The sequence below is a fragment of the Vombatus ursinus genome, unplaced genomic scaffold, assembly GCF_900497805.2.
Source record: "Vombatus ursinus unplaced genomic scaffold, bare-nosed wombat genome assembly UNPS02012319.1, whole genome shotgun sequence".
Classification (NCBI taxonomy): domain Eukaryota; kingdom Metazoa; phylum Chordata; class Mammalia; order Diprotodontia; family Vombatidae; genus Vombatus; species Vombatus ursinus.
Window position 1 is genome coordinate 2,142,212 of NW_020952097.1, and position 25,539 is coordinate 2,167,750.

At 45.6% G+C, this 25,539-nt stretch overlaps 1 protein-coding gene across 9 annotated transcripts in view; it reads left to right on the forward strand.

The window, feature by feature from the left end:
* SCRIB (scribble planar cell polarity protein) overlaps positions 1–25,539 on the forward strand; it is a 72,261-nt gene that overhangs the window by 42,368 nt on the left and 4,354 nt on the right. For 4 of the 9 annotated variants that reach the window (XM_027857600.1, XM_027857604.1, XM_027857601.1 and 1 more), the window contains 12 exons: positions 521–607; positions 5,682–5,741; positions 16,069–16,110; positions 16,370–16,489; positions 17,050–17,163; positions 17,485–17,644; positions 17,771–17,903; positions 18,437–18,523; positions 18,712–18,900; positions 21,478–21,620; positions 21,881–21,918; positions 22,475–22,549. In XM_027857600.1, the coding sequence (XP_027713401.1) occupies positions 521–607; positions 5,682–5,741; positions 16,069–16,110; positions 16,370–16,489; positions 17,050–17,163; positions 17,485–17,644; positions 17,771–17,903; positions 18,437–18,523; positions 18,712–18,900; positions 21,478–21,620; positions 21,881–21,918; positions 22,475–22,549 (1,248 nt within the window). The remainder of the gene's footprint in view (positions 1–520; positions 608–5,681; positions 5,742–16,068; positions 16,111–16,369; positions 16,490–17,049; positions 17,164–17,484; positions 17,645–17,770; positions 17,904–18,436; positions 18,524–18,711; positions 18,901–21,477; positions 21,621–21,880; positions 21,919–22,474; positions 22,550–25,539) is intronic. The other 5 variants (XM_027857602.1, XM_027857605.1, XM_027857607.1 and 2 more) reach the window with 5 other exon arrangements.

Here is a 25,539-nt window from a genome sequence, read left to right on the forward strand (position 1 = left end):
GCTTCTATTTGATGACCTCCAGGAATGGAGGAACTAACTAGCCTACAAGGTAGCGTCGATTCCATTTTTGAGTAGCTCTAATTGTTAGGAAGTTCTTTCTTATATTGAGTTAAACTCTGTAACTTCTCCTTATTTCTCCTAATTCTTCTGAGGCCAAACAGAGCAATTCTAACCTCTCTTTGACGTGGTAGTCCACCAGATACTTGAAGACAACAGTCATGTATACACATCCTCACCACCACCAAGTCTTCTCAGTTAAATTCAATAAACATTTGCTAAGCGCTCGCTCCAAGAAAACTATTATACTAGATCTGGGCATATTAAGACAAGATTGAAATAGCCTCTTCTTTCAAGGAACTTCCCTTTTGGGGAAACCCATGTGCACAAGCATCCCCTTTGCCTTAATCTTCAGACTGCAAGGTTTCTAAGCTTCTTACCATTCTGGTCAGTGTTACATGCTCCTTCTCATATAGACACATGTACCTTTTCACAGGTATATTTTCTTTGGATTTTCTTGCAGACTCTTAGTCCAGAACCTCTGAGGCTGGATTACCGAACCCTGGCTGCTTTGCCTGGGAGCAGCAGTATCCAGAGAATCAATTCTAGGGTGAGTGATTACTGTCCCTCCTTCTTTTCCAGTACTTTAGCACTTGTGCACTCTCTCTCACTCTCTCATGCTCTCTCTCTCACTCTCTCGCTCTTTCTCTCTCTCTCTCTCTCTCTCTCTCTCTCTCTCTCTGTCTCTGTCTTCCTCTCCCTCCCCTCCCTCTTTTCCCCTCTCTATCTCTCCTCCCTCTTTTCTTCTTCCTCTGTCTCCATGTCTCCTTCCTTTTTCCCTCCCCCTTTCCCTCTCCCTGTCTCTCTCTTCCTCCCTCCCCCCCCTTCTCCATCTTTCCCTCTCCCTAAATTCTGCAGTGAGCTGTATGGGGGTGAATAGAAAGTGTGATAGAGTAGGGGGACGGACGATGTCAGTGAGTGCTGAACGGCTGCAAAGAGTTTGGGAGAACCAATTAGGAAAGGCTTCTGGGTTGCGATAAGCTTGGGTTGGGCCTTAAAGGATAGGTAGGATATAGGATGGCTAGAAGTAGGAAGGATTTTCCAAGCTGGAGGAATAATATGAGCAAAGGTGAGGTCAGGAATCCACAGGGCATGTTCACGAGATAATGGGGAAACTGACCAGTGAAGTTGTTGAGTATGAGGCAAGGAGGAGAGATATCCAGAAAGGTAGGTTGGGCCCAGGTTGCCAGTAGCTTTAAATGCCAGGATGAGGAAGGATATGGATTTGATCTGTGATAGGCAGTGGGGAGCCCAGTAAAACACTGGGCATATAGAAGGTATTAGTTGATTGATTATAGATGCTCTAACCAGATGTGGCCTGGTAAAAATATTATTTTAAAATAAATTGGAAAGAAGGAGAACTGGAGTTAGGGGACTGGTTAGAAGGCTAGTACCATGGTCTGGGTTAGAGGCACTGGTAGGGGTTCCCTGAGGGTACAGCAACAATAAACTTATAATAAGTACCTGTATGTAGAGTATGTAGAGCACCTGTATGTAGTATGTAGAGCACTGGAACCGACAGTAGGGATGTGCCAGGTGAGATAAGACTGAGTCATTTTCCTGGAGGTCCCTTAAACTTGATAGAGAGATGGATGGTGAAGGGATGAATGCTAGAAATACCGTGGAGGCCGTGGTGACTGGCGTAGTGGTGTAGAAGGCCACCTTCTTGGCTTAGCTCAACCCCTAGCTCTCCTCCTCACTAACTGTGTGGCCATGGGCAGGCAGGTCCATTGACCTCCCATTCAGCTCTAAACCTGTGATGCTAAGGAGAAGTCAAAGAGAACTCCTGACAGCGTTAGCCCAGGTGACCTTGATGTTTAGTTTAGCATACACTGATAACAGAAATGGCAAGTTAGGAAGAAATTTAATAAATAGATTTGCTGGAGCAACTAAGCTATGCAGTAGCCTTGACATTTAGAAGAGTAGTCAGGGCTAGTGATGTATAATGGTGAATTACTTGCTAAAGGTAAAAGTTGAGAGAATAGCAAAGGGTTTAGAGACTGTTAGGATGTGACCATATGTCCTAACTTGACCTAGAGGTTGGAAGAAGAAAGGTGTATCAGGAAAAGAGGAGTCAGGGAGGTCAGAGAAAGCTAGGACAGTATATTATAGAGATTGAAGAGAAAAAGTTTCAAGAAGAGTCAGTGGTATTAAATGTTATAGGGTTTTACCTCCATTTTCCCAAATGTGCCTTTGTCCATTAGTCTTTCCCTCAGTTCTCAATGCCTCTCCTTCCATATAGGGTCTCTCCCACAGCTCTGTTCCTTCCTCATTTTTTTCCTCTCCCCTCCCCCCAGCAGATAAAAATAGCCAGCTGGGTGGGTGTGACCAAGGGCAGGCCAACAGCTGGGAAGCCCAGGACCCTCAGGAATGTTGAAGGGCTGGTGAAAGGGGTATAGCCCAGGGCAGCTCTAGTCCTGGAGACCAGTGTTCTCCAGAGGAGGTGAGGAGACTACAGCTCTTTTGGGGGGGGCTCTGCTGAGACTTAGTTTAGGGGAGGATTTTATGGGTATACCTGTACAATAGGGTGCAGGGAGGAAGGTCAATTTAAAGGTGGGTTGTAAAAGAAGGTGCATGAAGGGAAGAGGGAAAAGTGGGAAGTGTACAGGGGACATAAGCAAGGTTCTGATGCCTTCTAGGGCAAAGAAGGTAGGGATTTAATTTTGGTACTGACCCCTTCCCATCACTCTTCCTGATCCTATATGTTTCCCATTCTCCCTCATATTCCTCTCTCCTTTTCCCAATCTTTCTGCACTATTCCCTTATCTCCCTTCTTAAACTCATTCCTTCTTCCCCTTTGATCATTTTCTCCCATTCCTTTCTCTTCCCTGTCCTTTATCCTACTTACCCCTTTTTCCATGTTTCTGGTGGTAATAACACAAAGATTTTGAGGAGGACCTTGAACAGGACCCCAAAGCCATCAGAAAGAGGGGCTATAAATAAGCTGATCAAAAGGAAGAAGCCCTCAAGAGATTTGAAACAGGCCATTTGGGAGTACTGCCCCAGGTGGGCTCATGAATGGGAAAGGAGATTTCCTACAGCAGGCTCAATCACGTCTGTGCCCTGGTCTTTACAGAGGGAAGGTATCAGGGAGAGTCTTCCTTCTAAACTGCCTTTTAGAAGAGCAGCTGAGTCAGCAATAATAGATCAGGCAGTGGTAACTATGCAACATATTCTAGACCTAATTAACACATTAGATACCAGGAAATTCTCCTGGACAACATTGGAAAGTTTCAAAGGAATTCAAGGGTGAAATTGGGGAAGGCTTGTTGAAAATGTGTGATGTGTCCTGACAAAACCCGCACTGTTGAGGAGGCCTGGCACATAGCCAGCGTGCCTCCTGCTGGAGATGATGCTTGGAGCAAGGACTCCAGAGAGACAAGACAGGCAGCTGTCCAGGGCCCAACAAGGGGAGGACAGAACCAGACATACTTGGTCATTTTTTTTAATGAATGTACATTTTTAGTCACAGAAAATTTTTTTTCATGGCCCATTGTTATTTATGTGATAATTTAAGTCAACTGTTATAGTGAAGGTTCAAAGCCTCCAAAGGCAGTAACATAAAAGAGGTGTTGTTTTTAAAACTTGTATGTCCATAGATGGAGAATTGTGGTTAGTGGGGAAGGTCTTCCAGAGATAGGTGTTCAAGGACAGATCCTAGCTAACATTTTAAAAAAAATTATCTAGAAGAGAAACTGTACACTGAAATAGCCAGGGTTGCAAATGATTCATAGCTCTGGTGGAGAGTGAAATATTGCTGTAATAGAACAGACTGCACTGAGAACTCTTGAAGCTGCACATGGGGACAGGGGAGTGTTAGTATGAGCAAACGTAGAATGATGTTTGAGAAGAAGGCATTCAAATTCTAGGCTTCTGGACTTTGAACTCACAGAGACTACCATAGGAAAAGGGCCTAACAATCGCTGTAAACTGAAATCTGTTAGAGAACAGATTCTTGTTCAGGTCTTGGATGGCCTTTACAGACCCTTCCAGTTTCGTGGCTGTCCCCTGAGGACATGTGCTAAGAATGTAGTGGTTAGGTGACCAGTATCAGCAAGGGCTAGGAATAGGAGTGCTAATGTTCAACTTCTCAGCCTCATATAGCCCAAAGTGCAAGTCTGATTGGTAGACATCATTCAAGACATAACAAGGCCAAAGAAGGTTCAGAAAAGGACAAGAGAATAGGAATGAGGGAAGATTGTTGAAGACAAGGTGAAAGCCCAAGCCTTTTAATTTTGGGAAGTTGAAGGCTAAGAAAGAACAAGATACAAGTCATTAAATTCCTAAAATAGAGTAAACATGTACTAATGGATCAGAATGCAGACAGTAGATTATGGGAGCCTGAGAGAGGGTCTTAGGTAGGACATAAGACAAAAAAGTCTTATAACAAGTAGTAGCCCCAGAAGTTGTACCAAGCCGGAAATATAGATTAAAATAGAATTTTGATAAATTATTGAGTTCCAGGGTACAGTTGAGAAGACTTTAAGGATGTCTCTAACCTTCAAAAACAATATGTTGAAGGTTAACCATGGCCTTTCCAAACCATCTCTTGATAACCTGGACAGAGGTAGGCTGCTCAGCTGGCTGAATCAGGAGACTGATACCAGGGGAAGGGAGCATTGTTTTGGGCCTTATTGCACTGTATCCATCATCTTTCCTCAACTCTTCTTCCATCTCCCTTCCTCACTTGTTCTCCTTTTTCTGTGTGTCCCATCTCTGTTGGTCTGTCTTCCATCTCTCTCTCTTATGTGAAGCTCCAGTTTTCCTCTCTCCTGCGTGACAATCTCTGGGAGCCCAAGCCCAGCGCGATGGACAGAGCCCCAGCAGGCCTGCACAGAGCTGAGGGCAGCTCAGAGGTCTCAGCCTTGACCCAACCTAGCAAGGGCCCCACTGGGTTTACCCCAGTCATGGGTGCCTCCCCAAGAAGTCCAGAAGAGCCCTTGGGGGAGGGGGAGAGCCTGGTGGATTCCAAGTCAATTCCGTTTGGGGAGAACCCTTTTGTGCTGGCCAACCGGGGAACATCATGCCTAGGGGGCCCTCCCCTGGGATATGGCCAGGGAGGGGTGCTGAAGACCAGCCTCTGCATCCCCAAGGCAAGCGAGCCCTTCACCCTTACCCCAATAACTGTGTCATGGAGACTAACCTGGGAACTTGGGCTGGGGACTAGCGTGAGTGTAAGAGGCACTAATTATGATCCCTAATTTCCAGCCCTACAAAAGGGGCTGGAGGAAGGAGAAAAACTGGGGGCCTCTAGCTATGACCTCTCAACACCTTCCCTCATCTGTAGGTCTCACAGTATCTTTTTTCCTGCTGTTCATTTGTTTCCCTATTATCAATAAGGACATCTACAGAGGGTACTTAAAACTTTTCTGTCCCATCCCCAAATCTCTTAGCCTGCTCTTGACCCTTCACCCCCTCCAACTTCCTATACTTTTCTCTGTCCTAACCTTTTAAGTCCATACCCATAAAGACATATATTGATATATGCATAGACATTTATACATATGCATCGACATATCCCCTATGGACCTGACAAAATTATAATGACTCTTTGTGTGTCCATCCTCCTGTCTCTCTCTTTTCCCTTCCATTACCTCACTACCTGGTCTCCTTTTCTCTTCTAGGTTTCTCCAGGGGCCATAGGAAACCCTCTTGATGCCCCCCGTTCTCCTAGTAGCCAACAGGTGAGTTTCAGTGGGGGATGAGACCAGGAGACGATATTGGAGTGAAGAGTCTACAGTAGTGGGAGGGAGAGCCTGGCAGGAGAATCTTTTTTCCTGACTAGGGTCTGTCAGTTGAACTCATCTTTAATCAAGACCCCTCGATCTTCAGGAGCCCTGGGTGTGATGGCAGAGATCTGCCCCTTTCCCTTCAGGAAATCCTGATGTGATTGGAATGACAGAACAGGCATTAAGTAACTTCCAGTTGCCCACACCTGTGAAACTCCCTTCAGCACGCCTGTACTGAGGGCCTACTGTGTGCAGAACACTGGGCTGTGGTGTTGAGGGAGATAAAGAGATTTGGTAAGGCAGGAGCCTTGCTCTCGTGCAGTTACTCACAGTTCAGAAGGGTGAGATAAGCATAGGTCCTGAAAAGGCACAGTCTTCGTGTCACTTCCACAAACACCTATGAAGCATTGACAGTGTCAAGGCTGTATGCACAAGCTACCCTACATATAGAGACAGAAGAGAAGTCAATACTGGATAATTTGAGGAGTTAGGAACACTAACAACCTGGGCATACCAGGGATACCTTTTCCTAGGGGCACCCCTGACCTGGGCCTTAGGGATTCTGAATGGTGAAGGGGAAGAGAGAGTCCATTCCAAGCACAGGGGCCAGTCTATGCAAAGGCACAGAGTCGGGAGATGGATTCCCAAGTTCAGTGAATATTGACTTGGCTGGTTTGTCTGGAGTGTGGAGTATGTGAAAGGGAATAGTATTGGTCTAGAGCCACCTGATGGAGATGGTCTTTATGTGGCAGGTTGAGGATTCTGTTTTATTCCAGAAGCAATAGGGAGCCACTGGAGACTTTTGAACAGAGGAGTACGACATGCTGACTTGTCCTTCAGTGAGACTGTTTTGGCAGTTCTGTGGAGAGTAGGTCAAAGGGGAGTACTGGAAGCAGGGAGACCAACTAGGCTATTCTAAGGGTCTGAACTAGGGTGGTGGCCATGTATGGGGCTAGAGAACAATAAATGTAGAAATATTATGGAGATAGAATTAACAAGGTGTGACAGCTGATTAGATATCAGGAGAGGAGAGTTAAGGATCGCTTCATTGCACACTTGTGTAACTGGAAGAATGGTGCTGCTCCGAGGAAAGGAGAAGTTTGTAAAGGCTGGGTTAGCGGAGGAAGTTGATGAGTTTCATTTTGAACATGTTAAGCTTAAAATGCCCATGGTGCAATTTAATTTAATCTCCAATTAGAGATATTCAACAAGTAATTGGTGATTTGGGAGTGCAGTCCAGGAGAGAGATAAGAGCTGGATATGTAGATCTAGGAATCCTCTGTATCATGATGATAATTGAATTCGTGGAAATTGATGAGACCACTGAGGTAGAGAGAATATATAAAAAGAAGAGGGTCCAGGAAAGAGCTTTTGGGGTGGAGGGTGATGAAGGAGACTGACGGCGATTAGTTAGATAGTTACTTCTTGAAAAGTTCCTTAGAAAAGTACAAAATGCTGTATACAGTTTGAAGAACATTGTTGCCAATGGGGAGATCAAGGAAGCTCGTCTGGAAGAGGTGGCATTTCAGTGGGTCAGGGATTCAGTAGGCAAAGGATATGGGGAATCATAGACAGTCCTTGTTTTACTTAAAGCCCTTTTTACATAAAGTTAATTTGCCCAAGGAGGTGGGGAAGGGTAGGAGGGAAGAAGGCAAAAGGGGGGCTGTACACAGTTCAAGGGACATGTGGGGGTTGGGGACAGACATGTGGTACCAGAGGGCTGACTGACAGAAGGCAGATATGAGAGTGGGTAAGCAGATGGCAGCAAAGGTCTACTCTTTCAGTGCTGGAGGTCTCACGCCAAGCACCCCTGCGATGGTGGTGGTGGTTCTGCTTTCACTTGGAGAGGTTTTTTTTATTGGGGAATGGGAAGGGGGAGAGGCTGTGGAGCACCAAGCCAAGGGCAAAGAGTGGAGAGAGAGAGACAATACAATACTGTACAGTAAAGTAACATAGGTTATTTTTGGAATGCAGATTTCTTTCAGAATTCTTTATGCAAATTTGCCTCCCTAGCAGGCTAGCGGCAGGGTCCTGCTCCTGGCAGGCAGCTGCGACGGCAGTGACAGCAGCACCTTTGCAGCCCTGCAGAAGCTGCTTCAGTGGGGTGGGGTGGAAGGCACACAGAGCCCCGTGAGGGGAGGGGAAGGTCTACAGAATGTTCCACTTACATTAAGTGAGAACTGGCTACATAGGCATAGGGAACAGTGCAGGCATAAAGCTAGAGGTGGGAAAACACAGGGCATGTTTGGTGAATAAGAAAGTAGTCCAGCTTATTGGATTATAGGATTAATCAACCAATGCTTGCTATGTGCCAGTGCAGGAGGTACAACTAGAAAAGTGAGGCAATCCCTGCCCTACATGGAACTGGTAGAATAGAACATGTTCACAATAATTAAATGCTGAGTGTATGCAGAATACACAGTATTAGGGAGATGAGTGGGGAGACTAGCAGCTGAGGGAATCGGGAGGAGGCGGTACTTGAGTTGAGCCTTGAAGGGACCTCAGAGTTCCTGTAGGCCAGCCCTAGATTGAATAGACAAGGAAAGACCCAGAGAGGGCACAAGTGACAGATGCTGCATTTCAACCTGACTCCCTAGAGGATACCCAGTTCAAAATATGTAGGAGGCAACTAGTGATGAGAGATTGGAATTCAGGAGAGAGACAAGCGCTGGAAATTAAGATCTGGAAGTCATCTGCACATGGTGCAGAGGTGACATCAGCTCCTAATGTACAGAAAAGTAATAGGAGCAACTGTTGAAAGAATAGTTTCGCACAAGATTTCAAAGGGTCTTGAATTGTGTGCAAAGCACCATGCTAATCACAGAGGATACAAATAGAAAAGCAAGACAGTGTCTGCTCTCAGGGAGCTCACATTCTGAAGGGGAGACAACACGCATGGAAGGTTTCAGCTGCAGATCAGATGGAGAGGTCCCCTGGTCCTTGAAGTACAACAAATGGTCATGCCTCAAATCCTATCCGTTTCTAATGCTAAACCATTTGACAGCACCAAGGCTTTGGTGGCAAGAACTTTCCTTTCAGGGTCTTCAGTAGCTATGGCTGTAGCATCTGCAGGAGCAGTTGCCCATCTGCATCTCCAGAGGTATTGTTTCCCAGGATGATGACAGCAGACACAGGATAGAAGCATTGCTATTGCTATTCCCAAGGTTCTTGGGTTCAGTCAGTCAACAGTCTTTTATTAAGTACTTGTAGTGTTTCAGGAACTGTGTTAAGTGCTGGAGATAACAAAAAAAGGCAAAAAAACCAGTCTCTGCTTTCAAGAAGTTCCCTACTCTAATGGGGGAAATAATATGCAAACAACTCTGTTACAGATAAGATATACAGTGTGTCCCAAAAGTCTTTTAACTGCACTAAGGCTTTTAGGACGGCCTCTATACAGAATAAATTGAGAATATGCAATAGAGGGCAAGATGGTGGCCAAGGTAGTGGTAATGTTTTGGCTTGCTTGCCGTGTGAGTTGGTTAGTTGGTGCAGATAGCTATCCCCTTCTCCACAAGAGTTACTTTGCTAGAGGATGGCTGTGATGGCCAGACTGGGAGCAGAAGTGGTGATTGGGAAGAGGGGAGGGGGGTTGCTGCCCCCCCCCATCTCCTATGCTTATCTGCTTCTTGATGGCAGTTGGTCAGCAGTTGTTCCTGAGAGTGATAAGGAAGCTGGGCCCCTTCTCAATAACGATTCCTTCTCTCAGTGATCGAATCCAGGAACGGGTTGGAAGCAGGTCTGGTGGTTTGAATGATACTCATCTTCCAAAGGCTTTTGGGTTTCAGGGTCCAGTATGGTCTAAAGGGAGATGGTGGTCAAAGTGATGGTGATTTGAGTTGCCTGGCGCCTGCCACCTTCTATGACAAACGAGTTTGACCATTACTTAATAGGCAGTTGGAAGCCATTGAAGATTTTAATATGCTGTAAAATTCCTTGAGATGGATGAGATTTGTTTTTTTTTTCTCTTTATATCAAGTACTTAGTACACTATCTTGAACATATTACGTGTTTAAATAATAAATGTTAAATTGGATTAAGGAGGTTAATGTGCTAATCACATCTGTGCATAAAAAAGATAAGGCTGGTAGCAATTATGAAGCATGGATTGGGGAGGGGAAAAGAGGGACATAGAGTAGAGGCAGGAAGAGCTGTTGGGAGACAATACTAGATAAATGAGGACCTTTACCAGGATGGTCGCAGTGGAAATAGGGAAAATCAAGGTGGATTCAAGAGGGGTTAAAGAGGTAGAATTGGAAGATTTGGGTAATTGATTGGAATTGAGAGTTAAGGGGAAGAGAGGAGTCAAAGATCATAATTTTGAAAGGAACAATACATGTACATATCATCGAGTTTGTCCCCTCATTTTATAAACTGAGGCTCAGAGAGGTACCCCAAGATTTTCAACTTGAATGATTACAAAAATTGTGAAGTTGGAAGGAGGAGCAATTTTAGGGGGTAAAGAGGAATGTGTTGGGTTAAAGGTATAGGTGGAGATGTCTTATATAGGCAGTTCCTCTTCATTTGAGATCTTTAAATAATAATAATGATAATAATAATATTACCTAGCATTTATATAGCACTTTATATATGTCGTTTGAGCCATATAACAACCTTGTGAGGTAGGTAGGTGCTGTTATTATCCCCATTTTACCAATGAGGAAATTGAGGTTGAAAGAGGTTGAAGTAACTTTTCTAGGGTCCTACAGCTAAGAAGTGTCTGAGGCAGGATTTGAATTCAAGTGTTCCTGACTCCAAGTCTGACCTTTCTATCCACTGCACCAGCCTACAGAGGCTGGATCACCAACAAGCAGTTGGAGAAGTAGTAGAGAAAATTCCTATTCAGGTATGGGTTGGGCTAGATAATCTCTGAGTCCTCTTCCAATGCTGAGTTTCTGTGTTTCAGTTATAGCTACAGACTTAGAGCTCAGAATCAATGTTAGAGTGGCAAATATAAATGGGGTAGATCTTGAATTGTTCCTTGAGTTTACCTTCATAGAGATGGTCATTGAATTTATAGGAGTGAATGAGATTGCCCCCGAAAAGAAGAGAGAGGGACAAGTGCAGATCATTAGGGAAGCACCTGCCTTATAGGAGATTGGACAGAAGATAAGGGAAGAGAAGGTGGGAACAGCTGGAGGCAAGAGGAAAACCAGAAAAGCACTTTCTTAGCTTGAGAGATTCTGTAGCAGGAAGAGGTAGCTCATAGCATCCAGTGTTTCAGAGAAATCAAAAAAGGTCATTGTAAACTTGGAAAGATCAGTTTTAATTGAAGGTTGGAAGCAAAAACAGGAGAGCATGAGATTGAGCAGGTGGGATGACAAAGGTAGAACTTTCCAGAAGTTTTAGTTGTGAAGAAGAGACAAGTGAAATGGCAGTTTGGTGGAATCCAAGGGTGATTCTCTGATTTTACAAAGGGTAAAAGAATGAATGGCTCTTTTGAACTAGAGAGGCCAGAATATATGTGCCAGAGAATGGGAAAGAGTCATTGGAGAGGGAGGGATTGAATACTACCCTTGAGAGAGAGAGTGCATGTTGAAGCAAGATGCTGGAAGAGCCAGGAGGGAGTAGAATCAAGGACACAAGTAGAGACATTAGCCTTAATGACAAGGAGGTATCTTTCCTTTTCTTTGATGAGATGAAAAGCAGGTAAGAGTAGATGCTGCTTTTTTGAGCATTTAGGGAGGGGCTGTAGACCTCTTAAGACCTCTGCCTTCCAGAAAAGGAGCATGTCATTATTTGCACATGCATTGGTGGAGGAGAGGATGATGGAGGGGTTAGGTCTGACAGAATCAGGGCACAAGTGGAGCTGAGAAGGTAAGATTAGTAATAGCCACTATGGGGGTGAGGTTTTCATCAGTGAGATTGTCAAGTAAAAAGATTGTCAAGCAGCAGTGACCCCACTGAGGATATACAACATAAATTTGTAATGAACGAAATCAGGTAAATTTTGTAACTTTCTTTAGTGTGACAGTCCAGAAGGAGGGAGAAACTGAATGACGGAGGATTAGCAAGGGGTTTATATGTAGGGGCAGTAGAAGATCTTCTGAGCAAAGGTTCTAAAGTGCTGGCTAGTGAATCTTTAAAGTGATTGATCCATGGGATCAAGGAGTGTAAAGTCAGAGTGGGGGAGATAGATGGACTGGGAGAATAGGTCAAGGGGACCACAGGTCATAAGGACAAAGAGAAAATACATGTGAATAAAACAGAAAGGCAAAATAACAAAAAAGAGTGCAATTTGAGAGTCATAGATTTTAGGGCAGCTAGGTGACGAAATGGATGGAGCACTGGCCCTGGAGTCAGGAGGACCCGAGTTCAAATCTGGTCTCAGACCAGACACTTGACACTTACTAGCTGTGTGACCCTGGGCAAGTCACTTAACCCCAATTGCCTTGAAAAAAAGAGGGAGAGAGAATCATAGATTATGAACAAGGTGTAATTTTGTGAGCCAGTGAGGTAGAGAACCACTAGGGGATGTTTGAAGGCCACAAGTCAGTGAATGAAAAGAACAAGTAGTTGAAGTTTATATTCTATGGTGCTTTACTGGATAGCCATTAAGTCATTCAATCCTCACTGTGTCTCAGGTAGTTAGGTAGTCAGGGGTGTGCTAGAGCCAACTTCTCCTGAGTCACCTGAGGCATGTTAAACTTTCATTATGAGTATTTATATCTGGGAAATAGCAAAGTGTTACAAATTGGGACTTGATTTATTGTTTTGTTGATCATCAAGACATAAAATTTTTAATAATGCAGATTAAATCTAAAAGTGTGCCCTGCCTACAATTTTTCCCCAGAGAGTCATTTGTTAAACATTTCCCAGCACAAGTAGGTAGCACAAGTATTACAGATGAGAGAAACTGACACTTAGAGAATAGCGTTGAAGCCTAAGCTTTACACAAGTCATTAAGTAGGAGAGTTGAAACCTACTCTCAGGCCTCTTTCCCCTATACTACAATGAACCATTCAGAATAAGTGGGAAATCTACTTTGAGATTAATCAGGCAAGGCTTAATAGAAGAAAAGTATCTTGAGTTGTGCCTTTAATAATTATCATATTAAAAAATAATCTTTGTATAGCCCATTAGGGATCAGAAACTAATAATCTTTGACTGTAGAAAGTAATGGTAAGGATAATTCGGGAAAGGCACAAGGACCAAGCGTTCAATAAAGGACCAGCTTTTTGTCCTTAAAGATGACTGACTGTAGGGAGGATATGCTATGACCTTGTCTGTAGAGAGGAATGTCAGAAGCCAAAGTGGTTCTTGAGGTCAAGCCTCAGGCTAAAAGAAATCCATTCATTGACACTGCCTTAGGTAAAGCAATTAACATCACACCCACCCTTGTGGCTGAAAGGGGTCAGACCAATAACAGCCATAGGGGAGACAGGGGCAGAGCGAAGTATATAAATAGGGCCCATGAGGCTATGACCTTGGGTAGATGGGAGGAGGCCATTTATAAAGACCTTACTCGGGTAGCTTGAGGATAGACGTCTATGTAGAGACTAGGCCAGGGAAGAACACACCTACTGGCAAAGTCAGAGACCACCTGAAGAAAAGTTCACTTCATAGAATGTCATTATTATCCAAGTGAAGAGAATAAGTTGAGAAGGAGTCTCTCAGAGGATGGATTAGGAAAGGATAACTTAAATTAAGTAGGCTAGGGCAGATCAAGCCAGCAAGTGTGAGGAGGACTTTACAAGCAACTCCAAAACCAGTAAAAGGAGACTTTTTATAGTATTAGCTGGAAAAAGGAGGAAGTCAGTTAGAAAATCTGTGGAATAGACCCCTTAGTACTGACCCTTTGCCCAAGGTGGGCTTAGGAATTAGAAAGGGATGGCATGACTGAAATTTTTGTGTTTGACTTTAGTGAAGATGATGTCAGAGAGTTTCCTGCACCCCCTTGTGAACACCTAGGTCATGTTTCATGTCAACCATTTCTAAGGGCATGGTTCATTCCAGATCTAACTTAGCTATATAACTTAAATAAATTCCCTCAACTGTGTGACACCAGTGTCAGAAATTTGGAAAAAAAAACCAAAAAACTCAGGGATGAAACTATGGAACCACCAGCCAAAATATGGAACCTGTCCTTACAGATGGCCTTGCCAAAGGGGCACAGATGTCTTTTCCTGACTGATCTCTTAGCACTCTCTTGAAGCTAAAAAGTTACATGAACAAGACAGGAACCAGTGGCTATAATCCATACAGACTTTCCAAAAGCCTTTGATGGAATTCTACATCAAAGGTGAACATCATGGCACCAGGAGTAGGGGATATACTATCTGTCACAGAGCCTTCCCTAAAGAAGCAAAGTCTAGGAGTGAATGGGAACATCTTTGGATGGATAATTGTGAGCAGTAGGATGGGTGTCTCAGGATTACTGTGAGGATTGGTCTCTCTTAGCATTTTTATAAATGATTGGGGAGAAGTAGTACACATCAAGGCCTCCATGGGTACAGATGGCTATGAACTCATGGATAGTGGGACAGATGGTAGTGAGAACTGTCATAAGGAGGTCGGAGAGAGGCAAGACAGCTAGTGTAAAGTGATACATTTGAGGATGAGTTATTAAACTTTAGTTATGTAGGAACCTGAGAATCATTAGAGACATTGGCACATGGGCTTATGGGTCCAAATGGCCAGCAAAGAGCTAGGCCTTCTCAGGAAGGGACTGAGACCAGACTTAAAAATTTCTTCCCTGGAGTGTGGGTTGCTAGTCTGGCTACCATACCTAACTAGAGACAAAACAGTGGGAAAGGGGCAGTTTACATAACCCCAATGATAAAGTCAGAGACCTCAGATGTTCTGTAGTCCAAACCTTATCCAAAGCATGAATCCTCTTGGTTGAACTGGTTTTGTCTTATGAAGATGAACTAAAAAGATTAGGCTTCCTCATTCAGGGAGGAGGACCCAAACTGAGAGGAGGGAATATAATTAACAGTAATAAAACCATAAAGAGGCTGCTTCCTGGAGAACTAAGAACAAGGGCAGAAGGTGCCTGAGAAGTAGAGATTGGTTTGACATAAGGAACAACTTGTTACATTTAGAGCAGAAATAGAATGGACTGCCTTGTGGGGTCATGAACTCCCAGTCACTGGAGTTTTTCAAGTGAAGACTAGCTCAGTACCTGCCAGGAATGTATTCTGCCGTGGATAGGAAGTTGGATTAAGTAACCTCTGGTCCCTTCAGAGAGTAGTTCTAAGGGAAATACGCACTTGCTTACCAAAACCCAAGACTTAGGACCCGTATTGGCAGTTAAGCCAGACCCTAAGCATTTATTCCTATCCCGCTAAGCCCTTCAAGCCTTTTCCTGGGCTCTGGCTTCATGGGTATGCCTTTTTCTCCTAATCCTTCTTACATTTCTCATCTTCCTCAGGGTGAGTCCTTGATGGCCATGTTCAGGCTGCTCTCTTGAGAGGGCAACAAAATTTTCATAGCTCCTTAGCAGGTTCTGAAGGGAAATAAGGGTGTTTGGGAGTGCCCCTAATCTAAGGTAACAGGGAAGCCACTTGTGGCCTCTATAGCTAGTCCCCAAGTGCCCCTATGAGAGATGAACCAGTGGGATTGTCTTGAGGGAGTTGTTCTGGTGGTCTGGAGGGTGGGAGTGAAGCTGAGCCATTGGGAGGCAGAGCCTAAGAAAGACTGAGTTGAGATTAGTCTTGAAGATCTACCTTGAACAGGTAGTAGCAAGGATCAGTTAGACAATTCCCAAATAGCTCTATACCTTCTGGCCTCTCTTAGTTGGGACCCTGTGATTCATAGGGAGGAGCCCCTCTGATCTCTTCTCTCTCTCCCATGGATCCCTCTGTACCTGTTTCTGGTGCCCTCAGCCACCTGCCTCCCCCCGACCCTTCCACCTGGTGGGCAGGGAGACCCGCTTTGTAAGTGTCTCATGTGCTGCAGCTCCTTCTGCTTGGCCTTCCCTCTGCCACATGGTCTCCAGTGCCTCTCTGTCCCTGCCTCTGTCTGTGTGTCTTCCTCTTTCTCCTTCTGGCACTTGATTGGGAAGAGCTACTAGCAAGGCATGTGCTTTGGGGCTTGGCCCCTGAGGTCTTGGGGTAGGCCAGGGCCTCCCTTCTGAGCCTAATATGATCCCTTTCCAGCCCCTTTATTAGTGGAGCTGTGGGGAGGGCAAGGAAGATGTGACTTGGGATTCCCCACCCTAACTTTGCCCAGTGGGTACAGGGTACAGCTGAAAGGGAGCAAGCTGGCTGCACTTTTGGCTGCTAGCTTGGGGCGGGGGGCACGTTGAAGGAGGAGAAGCCTACCAATTCTATCTTTGTTTCAGGCCTCCATCAGCTTCCTGCCCTCCCAGGAGGAGCACAAATCTGTGAGTGTCCTTTCCGCCCTCTGCCCTGCCCCTAGGCTTTGGGGTTGCCTTCGACAGCTCCTCACTGTTTCTCCAACTTCTCCTATTCCCTTTCTCCCCACTTTCTTCCTATATTACATTCTTCTGTCGCTCAAATCGTGTCCCACCACCATATACTCTCCTGCTCTTTCTAGCCTTTCCTTTTCACTCCAACTTCTCTTTCTCCCTCCTTTCTTTTCTCCCTCCGTGTCTCTTTTCTTCCTCACTACCACCCATACAGACTAAACCTGGGGTAATCCAACCTCGGCCTTGGCCAGTGGGATCCACTGCATCTGGCGGTAGAGACAGCCCTAACCCCTTCCAGTCTTCACCCTTGCCCCGGGCCTACAGCCCCAGCTCCGTAAGTTTCCCCCACTACCAGTCGGGGATGGGAGACATCATGCTGAGGGAGGAAGGTTTTCCTCTCCATTCCCTACCCCCGTTTAGCATAGATGCATGAAGAACTCGACATTTGCCTTGGGAATTTGGTTCTGGGTTGGAAGGTGGTGGGGAGAGAGAGGAGGAGAACATGATTTGAAGAAAGGATTAGAGCTTTAACTAGGAATGTTTGGAAAATAGAGGAAACTGGGAGTAGAGACAGGGCCTGATCAGAGGAGTCGTTTTTCTAAGGACAACGCAGCTGGAGATGAGATTTGCTGGAGAGGGTAAGGTGTTGTGGGAATGACTTACAGGGGGCATGGAGAGAGGCATCATAGAAATCTTCAATCAGGCTATGGATTTGGGCTCAGGAAACAATTTTTCATGACCCTATTATTCATCCTGTCTTTTTCTTCCTCTGCCTTCTCTTTCCCTTCCTACTCCTATATTCCTTTTTATTACCTGCTTCCTTTTTCTTCTTTTTCCTTACCCCTGTTCAATTTTGCCTGTTCCTTTCTCCTTCTGTCCTTCTGTCCTCCACAGCCTCGTACCTATCCTCCATCCCCACCCTCCCCCAGTAAATTCCCTGTCAATGTTAAGCAGGCCTACAGGACTTTCGCAGCTGTGCCCCCCCCTCACCCTCTGACAGAGGCTCAGGTATGGCCTGACCCTTGGGGAACTTCCAGAACTAAGTCTAGTTTTACCTCTGCCCTCTCTTTAAAGCTTCCTAATCCCACCCAAGTAGCCAATTATTTCCAGTTTTCATTGGGCACCCCTTCCCACTGACTCCCCACCTCCCCTCCACCTGGTTTTCCCAATAGGAGCTGCACAAGCAGCCAGGCCCAGAGTGGCTCCAAGTTTGCCCAGAGGTGAGGGGGCAGATGGAGAGGTGGTGAGCGAGGAAGGTATGGGTGAGAGATGAGGATTTAAATGGGTGCTGTAGTGGCTGGAATCGGATTCTTCTTCCCCTCTCCCCAGGTGGTATCTCCTGGTAGTGCTGCCAGCCCAGAACAGTTGTCTTTCCGTGAGAGACAGAAATACTTTGAGCTGGAGGTGAGGCCTCCCCAGGCTGATGGTCCACCAAAGAGGGTATCCCTGGTTGGTGAGGATGACCTGAAGAAAATGAAAGAAGAAGAAGGTAGGAGAAGAAATTGAGAGGAAGGAGTTGGGATAAAGTCTAATTTTGGGGATTGGTTGGAGTGGGAGGTAGTCTAGAAGTGTCCACTGAAGATTTTTGTCATTCTCTTCTTTGCCTCCACCCTAGCGCGGAAGCTACAGCAGAAACGGGCCCTACTTCTTCAGGAAGAGGAAGAAGAGGAGGCAGAGGAAGTTGTAGCAACTGCCCCTGCCCCTGCCCAAGTGGAGGGTCTGGAGTCCCTGGGAGAACAAAAGAGCTGGTGAGAGCCCAGGGCTTTCACCTGTGGAATAAATCAGTCCAGTAGACACTGACATGGTAGTTAGGGTTTGGCAGGATGACTCAAACCCATAAAATCCAAAGTAGGCCGCCCATCTCACCATTCCCTGCTAGTTGTCTTGCAATCTGAGGCTTCTTTGGTTGGGACTCTTCATGTTTGGCGAAACCCTCTTTTTATGGCTGGGAGGAAGTGTGGTGAGGGACCTATATTCTCTGATCCTTGTTTGAGGGAATTACATATGCCTTGTTCAAGATGAGGGGCTTCAGTCACAATTCAGGTTGGACTATCGTCTGTGCATACCAGAGAGGATGTCTAGGGGGTATGCTTTTGGGAGTTGAAAGATTCTTTGTAGATTATCACAACCACTGGCAGATCAGCCCAGGGCAAGAGGTGGCTCATTGACTTCTGCTAGAGGTTTAATGCTTTGAGACTTCACCATTATCCACAAGCAACAAGAAAAGAACTTACAGACAACTTGAGCTGTAGTAACAGATTGTGCTCCTTTACCCTTCCAGCCTCCCTCAAACTGAGCCCCCCAATTCCCAGAGGAACTCACTGGAAGAAGGTTCCCAACAAGAGCCACGGCCCAACTGCCCAACTAGGTAAGCAGGGCTATAGAAGGTTCTAGAGCGGGGAAGAAAGTTAGGGGATGGGCTCAGGAAGGATCTGGGGCCCAGGTTTGGGGCATCTGTTTTATACTAAGAGCCTAGAAGTTGGGGAATGGTATCAACTTTCTTGCTGCCTTTTTGGCATTGAGTGTTCTTCAGGTAGATCCTTGTGTCACCTACAGGCTGAGCCCCATGTCATTGGGGGGCGGGGAATTGGGCGCCCCAGTCCGGACAGCTAAGGCTGAGCGACGGCAGCAGGAACGGTTGCGCATGCAGAGTCCAGAACTCCTGAGTGGGCCTGAACGGGAGCTATCCCCAGCTGAACGACGAGCTCTGGAGGCAGAGAAGAGGGCACTCTGGCGGGCAGCCAGGTGCCTGACCCCCTTCCAGATTCCTGTATAGTCCCACCCCTCCCCCATGGTACCTCAAGGGAACTTGACCCCGAGGGGAAAAAGAAAGCTGGTCTCTGCTGGCTTTGCTGCTTGGTTAGCCTTATTCTGCTGGTTAGGATGCCAGCAGGTCAGAAGGAATTCCTTTGATTAGCACCACATTAGGTTAAGCTTAGCTTAGGACTGGGAGGAATGATAGGTGCTTTGAATATAAGAGATGGCTTGTTTCAGCACTCAGCTACTTGGATATATAATAATTGAGCTGAGAGCATGGTAATGTGCATGAAAAGCTGACCTTAGAATAAGGAAGACCTGGGTTCAAGTCCTGCTTCTGGCAGGCTGTGTGACCCTGGGCGAGTCACTGCAATTCCCTGTGGCTGTTTATTTCAGAATAGTTGTCATTCTGCTTTGTTAAAACAATTTCCTCATCAGGATTTTCCTGTATCAATGCAGTCACAAATGTGGACCAAAAAAAGGGCTGAAATGGAGTGACTTCAGGAGAGTATTACTGGGTGTGGGGCTGTAGGAGAGGCGTGATGGCTATGGCTGTGTGGTTCTGCAGGCATAAGCACACTTAATGCTTGAATGAACAATGGGGGACATGCCTTATTGTATATGTGTGATTCGTGATGTCCGGAGTGTGCGCGTGTAGCAGAGAACATGAATGTGGAAGGATGCGGTTATTGAGTGACAATGTTCAGAAATACTTGAGTTGGAGCGTGATTGAGATGTGCATGACTCTTGAAGAATATGGCTATTGGAAGAGTGTACTGAAGCCTGGGGGTGATTGTCAGTGGTGTGATATTGTAGGAGTTAGCCTTAGATTGGGAGATGAGATTGACCAAGAGAGATTATTGTAGGGTACCAAGCACACTATTGGGTTTCTGGGGCTCTAAATCTAATTCTGTCTCTGCCCTAAGGGTCAGACCTCAGAAATGTAGCTTCTGGTCACTTCTCAGTATTAGACCGTAGCTATAGCCTTGTGCCCTCTGGCCCAGTGTCTCCAGCGCACCAGCGATTGTGCCAATGGTTGAGGCATTTCAGAGTACGGAATGTGGACAGCATAGCTTATTACAATTATAAAGCAGAATTACCCAGACGTTCTTGATCATCTTCTATCCTCATTGCCCTCAGAAGTGTTTCTGACTGTTTTTGTTGGGTCCCAGTTCCCACTCTTCCCAGCTTCAGGACCAAATCACTCTGATACTGCATTCCCTTCTTTCAGTATCCCCATTTTTTGATGGTTCATTTCACCTCTGGCCCAAAGAATCCCTGTCCCCTTGCTCTCTCTTCCCTCCCAGTCTCTATGTAAACTTTCACTTAATGTGTCGTGACAATTCTGTCTCTCGTTGGGTCTGAGCCAATCCAGTCTCTTCTCCTGTCCTCTAAATCCGCAATGTTTTGGGTTCAAGTATAGTTCTGTCCTTGGCTATTCCTCTTGGTTTAGGAACTTGGTTTAGTTCTGTTTCCTTTCTCATTTCTGGGACTTGGGATACTTCCTCACTACCTCTTGTTTCTTCCCTGCCTGACCTGAGGTTCACTGTCCATCTGTGACACTGGGCCTCCTTATGTTAATAGCCTCGTTAATAATTCTGAACATTTGCAATATCCCAATGTGCCCCTTGTAGAAATACAACTCTAGCTCTTCTCTGAGCTGTTACCAGGGCAAAAGATACACAGTGTTCCTTCAGGGAAGAAGAACATTCCTTACCTGGGGGCAGGGTTGGTGACTTGAGAGTGTACATGAAAGAGAGGTAACACTGGGAAGGGAAGGACTTCTGGTCACTCTGTGTGCCTCAAAAAGTGCCATGCCCAGATGTCTGTAGCTTTTTAAATCTTTCCAGAATTTTGTGACCCTATTTGGTTGCCAGTTTAGGTTTAAGAACCTGTCATTGGTCACATACTGCCTTTTAAATTTATTTTTATTAAAGCTGAAACCTTCTTTGACTCCTAAATGTGGAGCTAGATTCTAGAGTCCAAGCCAGTATAAAACAACATGAGTGACTGTGATTGGCTGTGGCTGTGAGCAGGGCATGGAAATTGGGTTCCTCTGCTCCCTGTTCTATTTTCTGCTTGCTTTATTTTGATCTTCCTTCCACTTCTGTGATCTTACTGTGTCCTTAACTGACCCAAAGGGCCCTGGCCTGGTTGCATTGTTTTCTATTCTCTGTCTCTCACTTGCTTTCTGTCTCTGTCTCTGTCCCTCTATCCCCATGATCCCCAGACCCGCAACTTTGGACGACAGCCTTAGGGACTACGAGCAGGACCTGGCCCGTAGACTCTACCGGGCCCGCCAGCAGGGGCTTCCGCTCAGACCTACCCCCCGAGCTGGGCCAGGAAGTCCTGCCCCAAGGTGTGCATGGCTCTGCCTCCCAGCTGCATGCCTTAGGTTCTGGGCCAGGGTTTGGGTACTCCATGGGGGCTATGGGACGGGGAGAAGCCATGGCTCCCTAGCACCACTGGATCTTTTGTTGTCCATGGCCCTGAGTGGGCTGGGGTTAAGGAAAAGCCCAATCCTAACTCTTGTCTGCCCTCTCTTCCTTGACTCTTTCTTTCCAGGATGAAGTCCCTGGAACAGGATGCCCTACGAGCCCAGATGGTCATCGCTAAATCTCAAGAAGGAAGGGGAAAACGGAGCCCCCTTGGCCAGCTAACAGAGGCCCCCTCACCTGCACCCACTCCCTCACCAACGCCACTTGAAGGTGGTAGGGGTGGGGAAGGTGGTCGGTTTGGATTGTCTGGGGCTGGGGGTTGGGAATAATCAGAGAATTGACAACAGCATTAAAAAATGGGACTGACTGGCAATCCAAATAAGGAGTCAAAGATAAGTCTTTCTGGGTGTAGAGGGAGGCGTTGTTTGTCCCAGGGAGAGGAAAAGAGGGAGACGATGAATCACTGTCCCCTAGAGAATGGAGAGCCATTTGAAGGGCACTAACTAATCTTTCTTCTTATCTTCCCTCAGATCTTAGCCCCAGGATCGTCACCTCCCCTGGCAGGCTGGTAAGGATGAGTCTTGTCCTTATATCTCCACATTCCCCTCCCCTTTATATCATTTTCTGTCTTCCTCACTCCCCTTATCTTTTGCCTTTCTATTGCTGCCTCTTATGTTTTTCACTCTTGTGTTTATTATTTCTATATCCACTGTTTCCCCCCTCCCTATCTCGTTCCCATGACTTTTTCTGTTTTTCTGTATAGGTCCGTGTTTTCAAAGTTATGACATCATCCCCAGAAATCCTAGTCTGAGACACATAATCTCTATTGGGGTGCAGGGGTGGAGGGAGGTGGTCTAGAGGGATGGTAATATCCAAGGAAAAACTTCCAATGGGGCCAAAACAATATTTGCATCCACCCCTCCCTCCACATACATGTACACCCACTGACCCACTCTGTCCCACACCATGTCATCAGAGTTCGTTCAGTAGTAAGAACAGTGACTTTCCTAACCCTAACTATTTTGGCCTTGAGCAGCCTTTTTCTCATATCTGTCTCTCTTTCCTCTCCCCCTCCCAACTCCCCCCCTCCCTCCTCTCTTTCACGCTGTCGCTGTCCCCTCAAGTCCTTGTCTGAAAAGAAGTTTGACTACCGGGAATTTGCTGCTCTTCCTTCTTCCAGGCCTGTGTATGACATCCAGGTACCAGCAGATTTGTCTGTCATCCCTTCTTTGACTATGCTTTTGTCTGTCCCTCCTGTTCCCACACACTGCTGTTTGTTTTTCCTCCCCAAGGATACTCTTAGTTGTCACATCCCTTTGCTCTGCCCTAGTGTCTCTGTTCCTGCTCCCCATAACTTAAGCACAAGACTGTTGCCACATTAGCTGTCAGAGAAACTTATAAGCCCTAAGCCGCCCCACCTGTTCCATCCCAGCTTCCACTACCTAGTCTGCCACCCAGGCTTCCTTCCAGGCCCCTGCAGAACTGAATATAATCTCTCTATGTATCTCTTTCCCTCCTGTCCCTGAGGTTGCATACAGCCCTGGTAGGGGAGGGGGAGGACTGAGAGGGGTTACTGTTTTTAAACATAGGGAAACAAGTCATCGCCCCTACAAGGTTGGGTGTAGGCAACAAATGGAAGAAAGGTACAAAAATTTTCACAGAAAAATTGCTTCCTAGAATGAATGTCAGGATCTGAATGTGATTTTTAGGCCTCTGGTTCTCTAATAACTATATCCTATGCCTTGGTTTTGTGCTCTAAGCCCACTATACTTCTATTTGAGCCTGGAATTCAGGGCACACTTCCTAGAAGAAAGGCAGCCCTATCTATCCTCTCACTCTCTTTACAAGGTACTCTAACCTATCACAATCCCTTTGTGGGATTGTTTCAGTTCATTATATTTTTATTCCCAGTGCCTAGTTACCTTTTCTAGGTCCAACCTTTACTTGAGCAAGAATCTTCTCTATAACACCCCAGACAAGTGGTCATCCAGGTTTTGTTCGAGTATCTCAACAGGGAACTTGCCACCCATTTCACTGTGGGGTGGGTCTAGTTGTTAGGGGAATTGCTTCGTCATATTGAGCTAATATCTGCCTTCCTATAATTTTTACCTAATGATCTTGGTTCTCCCCATAAGTCTAATCTCTCTGACACATAAAAGCTCTACAAATTCCTAGAAACAGCTATCATTTCTCCCTTTTCTCCTTCCTTCCCCAACCCCAACAAGGCTTCTCAAGATAAGACATAACTGTTTCTCCAACGTCATTTGACATAGTTTTGAGTTCCTTTTTTCCATCATGGTTGCCCACTGGCTATGTTTCAGTTTGTCAATATCCTTCCTAAGGCTTCCTAAGCCCCTATAGTAGCTCCAGATGTGATCTGACTAGGACATAGACAGGTACAGTGGTATTATCACCTGCCTCATTCCAGTTATTCTGCTTCTCTTGTTATTAATTTATTTATTTTCAGTTTTCAACATTCACTTCCACAAGATTTTGAGTTCCAAATTTTCTCCCCATCTTGCCCCTTCCCCCACCCCAAGACAACGTGCATTCTGAATACTCCTTCCCCTAATCTGCCCTCCCTTCTATCACCCCCACTTTCTCTTATCCCCTTCCCCTTCTGTTTTCCTGTAGGACAGGATAGATTTCTATATCCCATTGCCTGTATATTTTATTTCCCAGTTGCATGTGAAAACTTTTTTTTGGGGGGGGTGAGGCAATCGTGGTTAAGTGACTTGCCCAAGGTCACACAGCTAGTACGTGTCAAATGTTTGGTCTGAGGCCGAATTTGAACTCAGGTCCTCCTGACTTCAGGGCCAGTGCTCTATGCACTGCGCCACCTAGCTGCCCCTTGAAAACATTTTTTAACATTTGTTTTTAAAACTTTGGGTTCCAAATTTTCTTCCTTCCTCCCTCCCCACGCACCCTCATTGCCAAGTTGATATGGGTTATACATGTGTAGTCATGCAACGTACTTCCATAGTAGTCATGTTGTGAAAAGCTAACTATATTTCCCTTCATCCTATCCCACCCCCTGTTTATTCTATTCTCTCTTTTGACCTTGTCCCTCCTCAGAAGTGTTTGCTTCTGTTTACCCCCTCCTCTAATCTGCCCTCCATTCTATCATTCCCCTGCTCTATTTTGGTTCTCTTAAGGCTGCATAACATTGCATTCGCCTTGTGAGACAGGAATTAAAGTCGGTTTCATCCGCTTATAGTTTGAAAAATCAATCTGCTTCCTCCTTTTTGAATATCTACTTAATAGCTATTTATCATTCTTCTTAAAAAAAATTTTCAACAATTATTTAAAGCAACTCAGTAGTTCTACCTATAAATTCTTTCATTATCAATGAGTGTAGTTATTCACTAGGAAGTAGTAGCTTAAACTTGAGAGTATCTAGGTGAGCTTTTCTTGTCGCCTCACTTACCTTGAAACTAATTTCATTCTCCTGGTAGAGAAGAAGCAGCGAAAATAAGAATTGGGCACCTGCCTTCTCTCTGGTCTACATTATATTCAAAGATACTAGAGTGGTTTGCCATTTCCTTCTCCAGCTCATTTTAACTCATGAGGAGGAAACTGAGGCAAACAAGAATAAGTAATTTGCCCGGATCACACAGCTAGTAAGTGTCAAGTGTTTGGTCTGAGGCCGGATTTGAACTCGGGTCCTCCTGACTCCAGGGGCAGTGCTTTAGCCACTGCGCCACTTAGCTGCCCCAGAGCCAGAGAATTTTAAACATGGTTCTGGTGACAGACTTAAGTTTGTTGTCTGTGGACCAGCCTAGTATGGAGCTGCTCAGCCGCAGCAGGGTGGCTATTTGGTGACCAAGGAAACCAGTAAATACAGAGAAGACCCGAGTCCTGCTCATCCCTGCTTATGCCATGTGCTAATGGTAGGGTGGTGGAAAAAGGAAAGAAGCTGGCAAGAATCAAAGTTCTCAGGACATCTACTGTTGGGACTCTGTGTGAGATGTTTAGATTACATTACTGAAAGAACTAAACCACACCCATATATAGATTCTTGCTGTAGCTAAAATCAGAAGGCAAAGAAGTTGCAGCTAAATGGAAAGGGAGCTCAAAGGTTCTCCTTGGAAAGAGAAATAAAAGAATTCATGGGATCATAGATTTAGAGCTCAAAGGGACACTCATATCCATCAGGCATAAGCCTCTCATAAGGCGCCTGAGTTCCAGA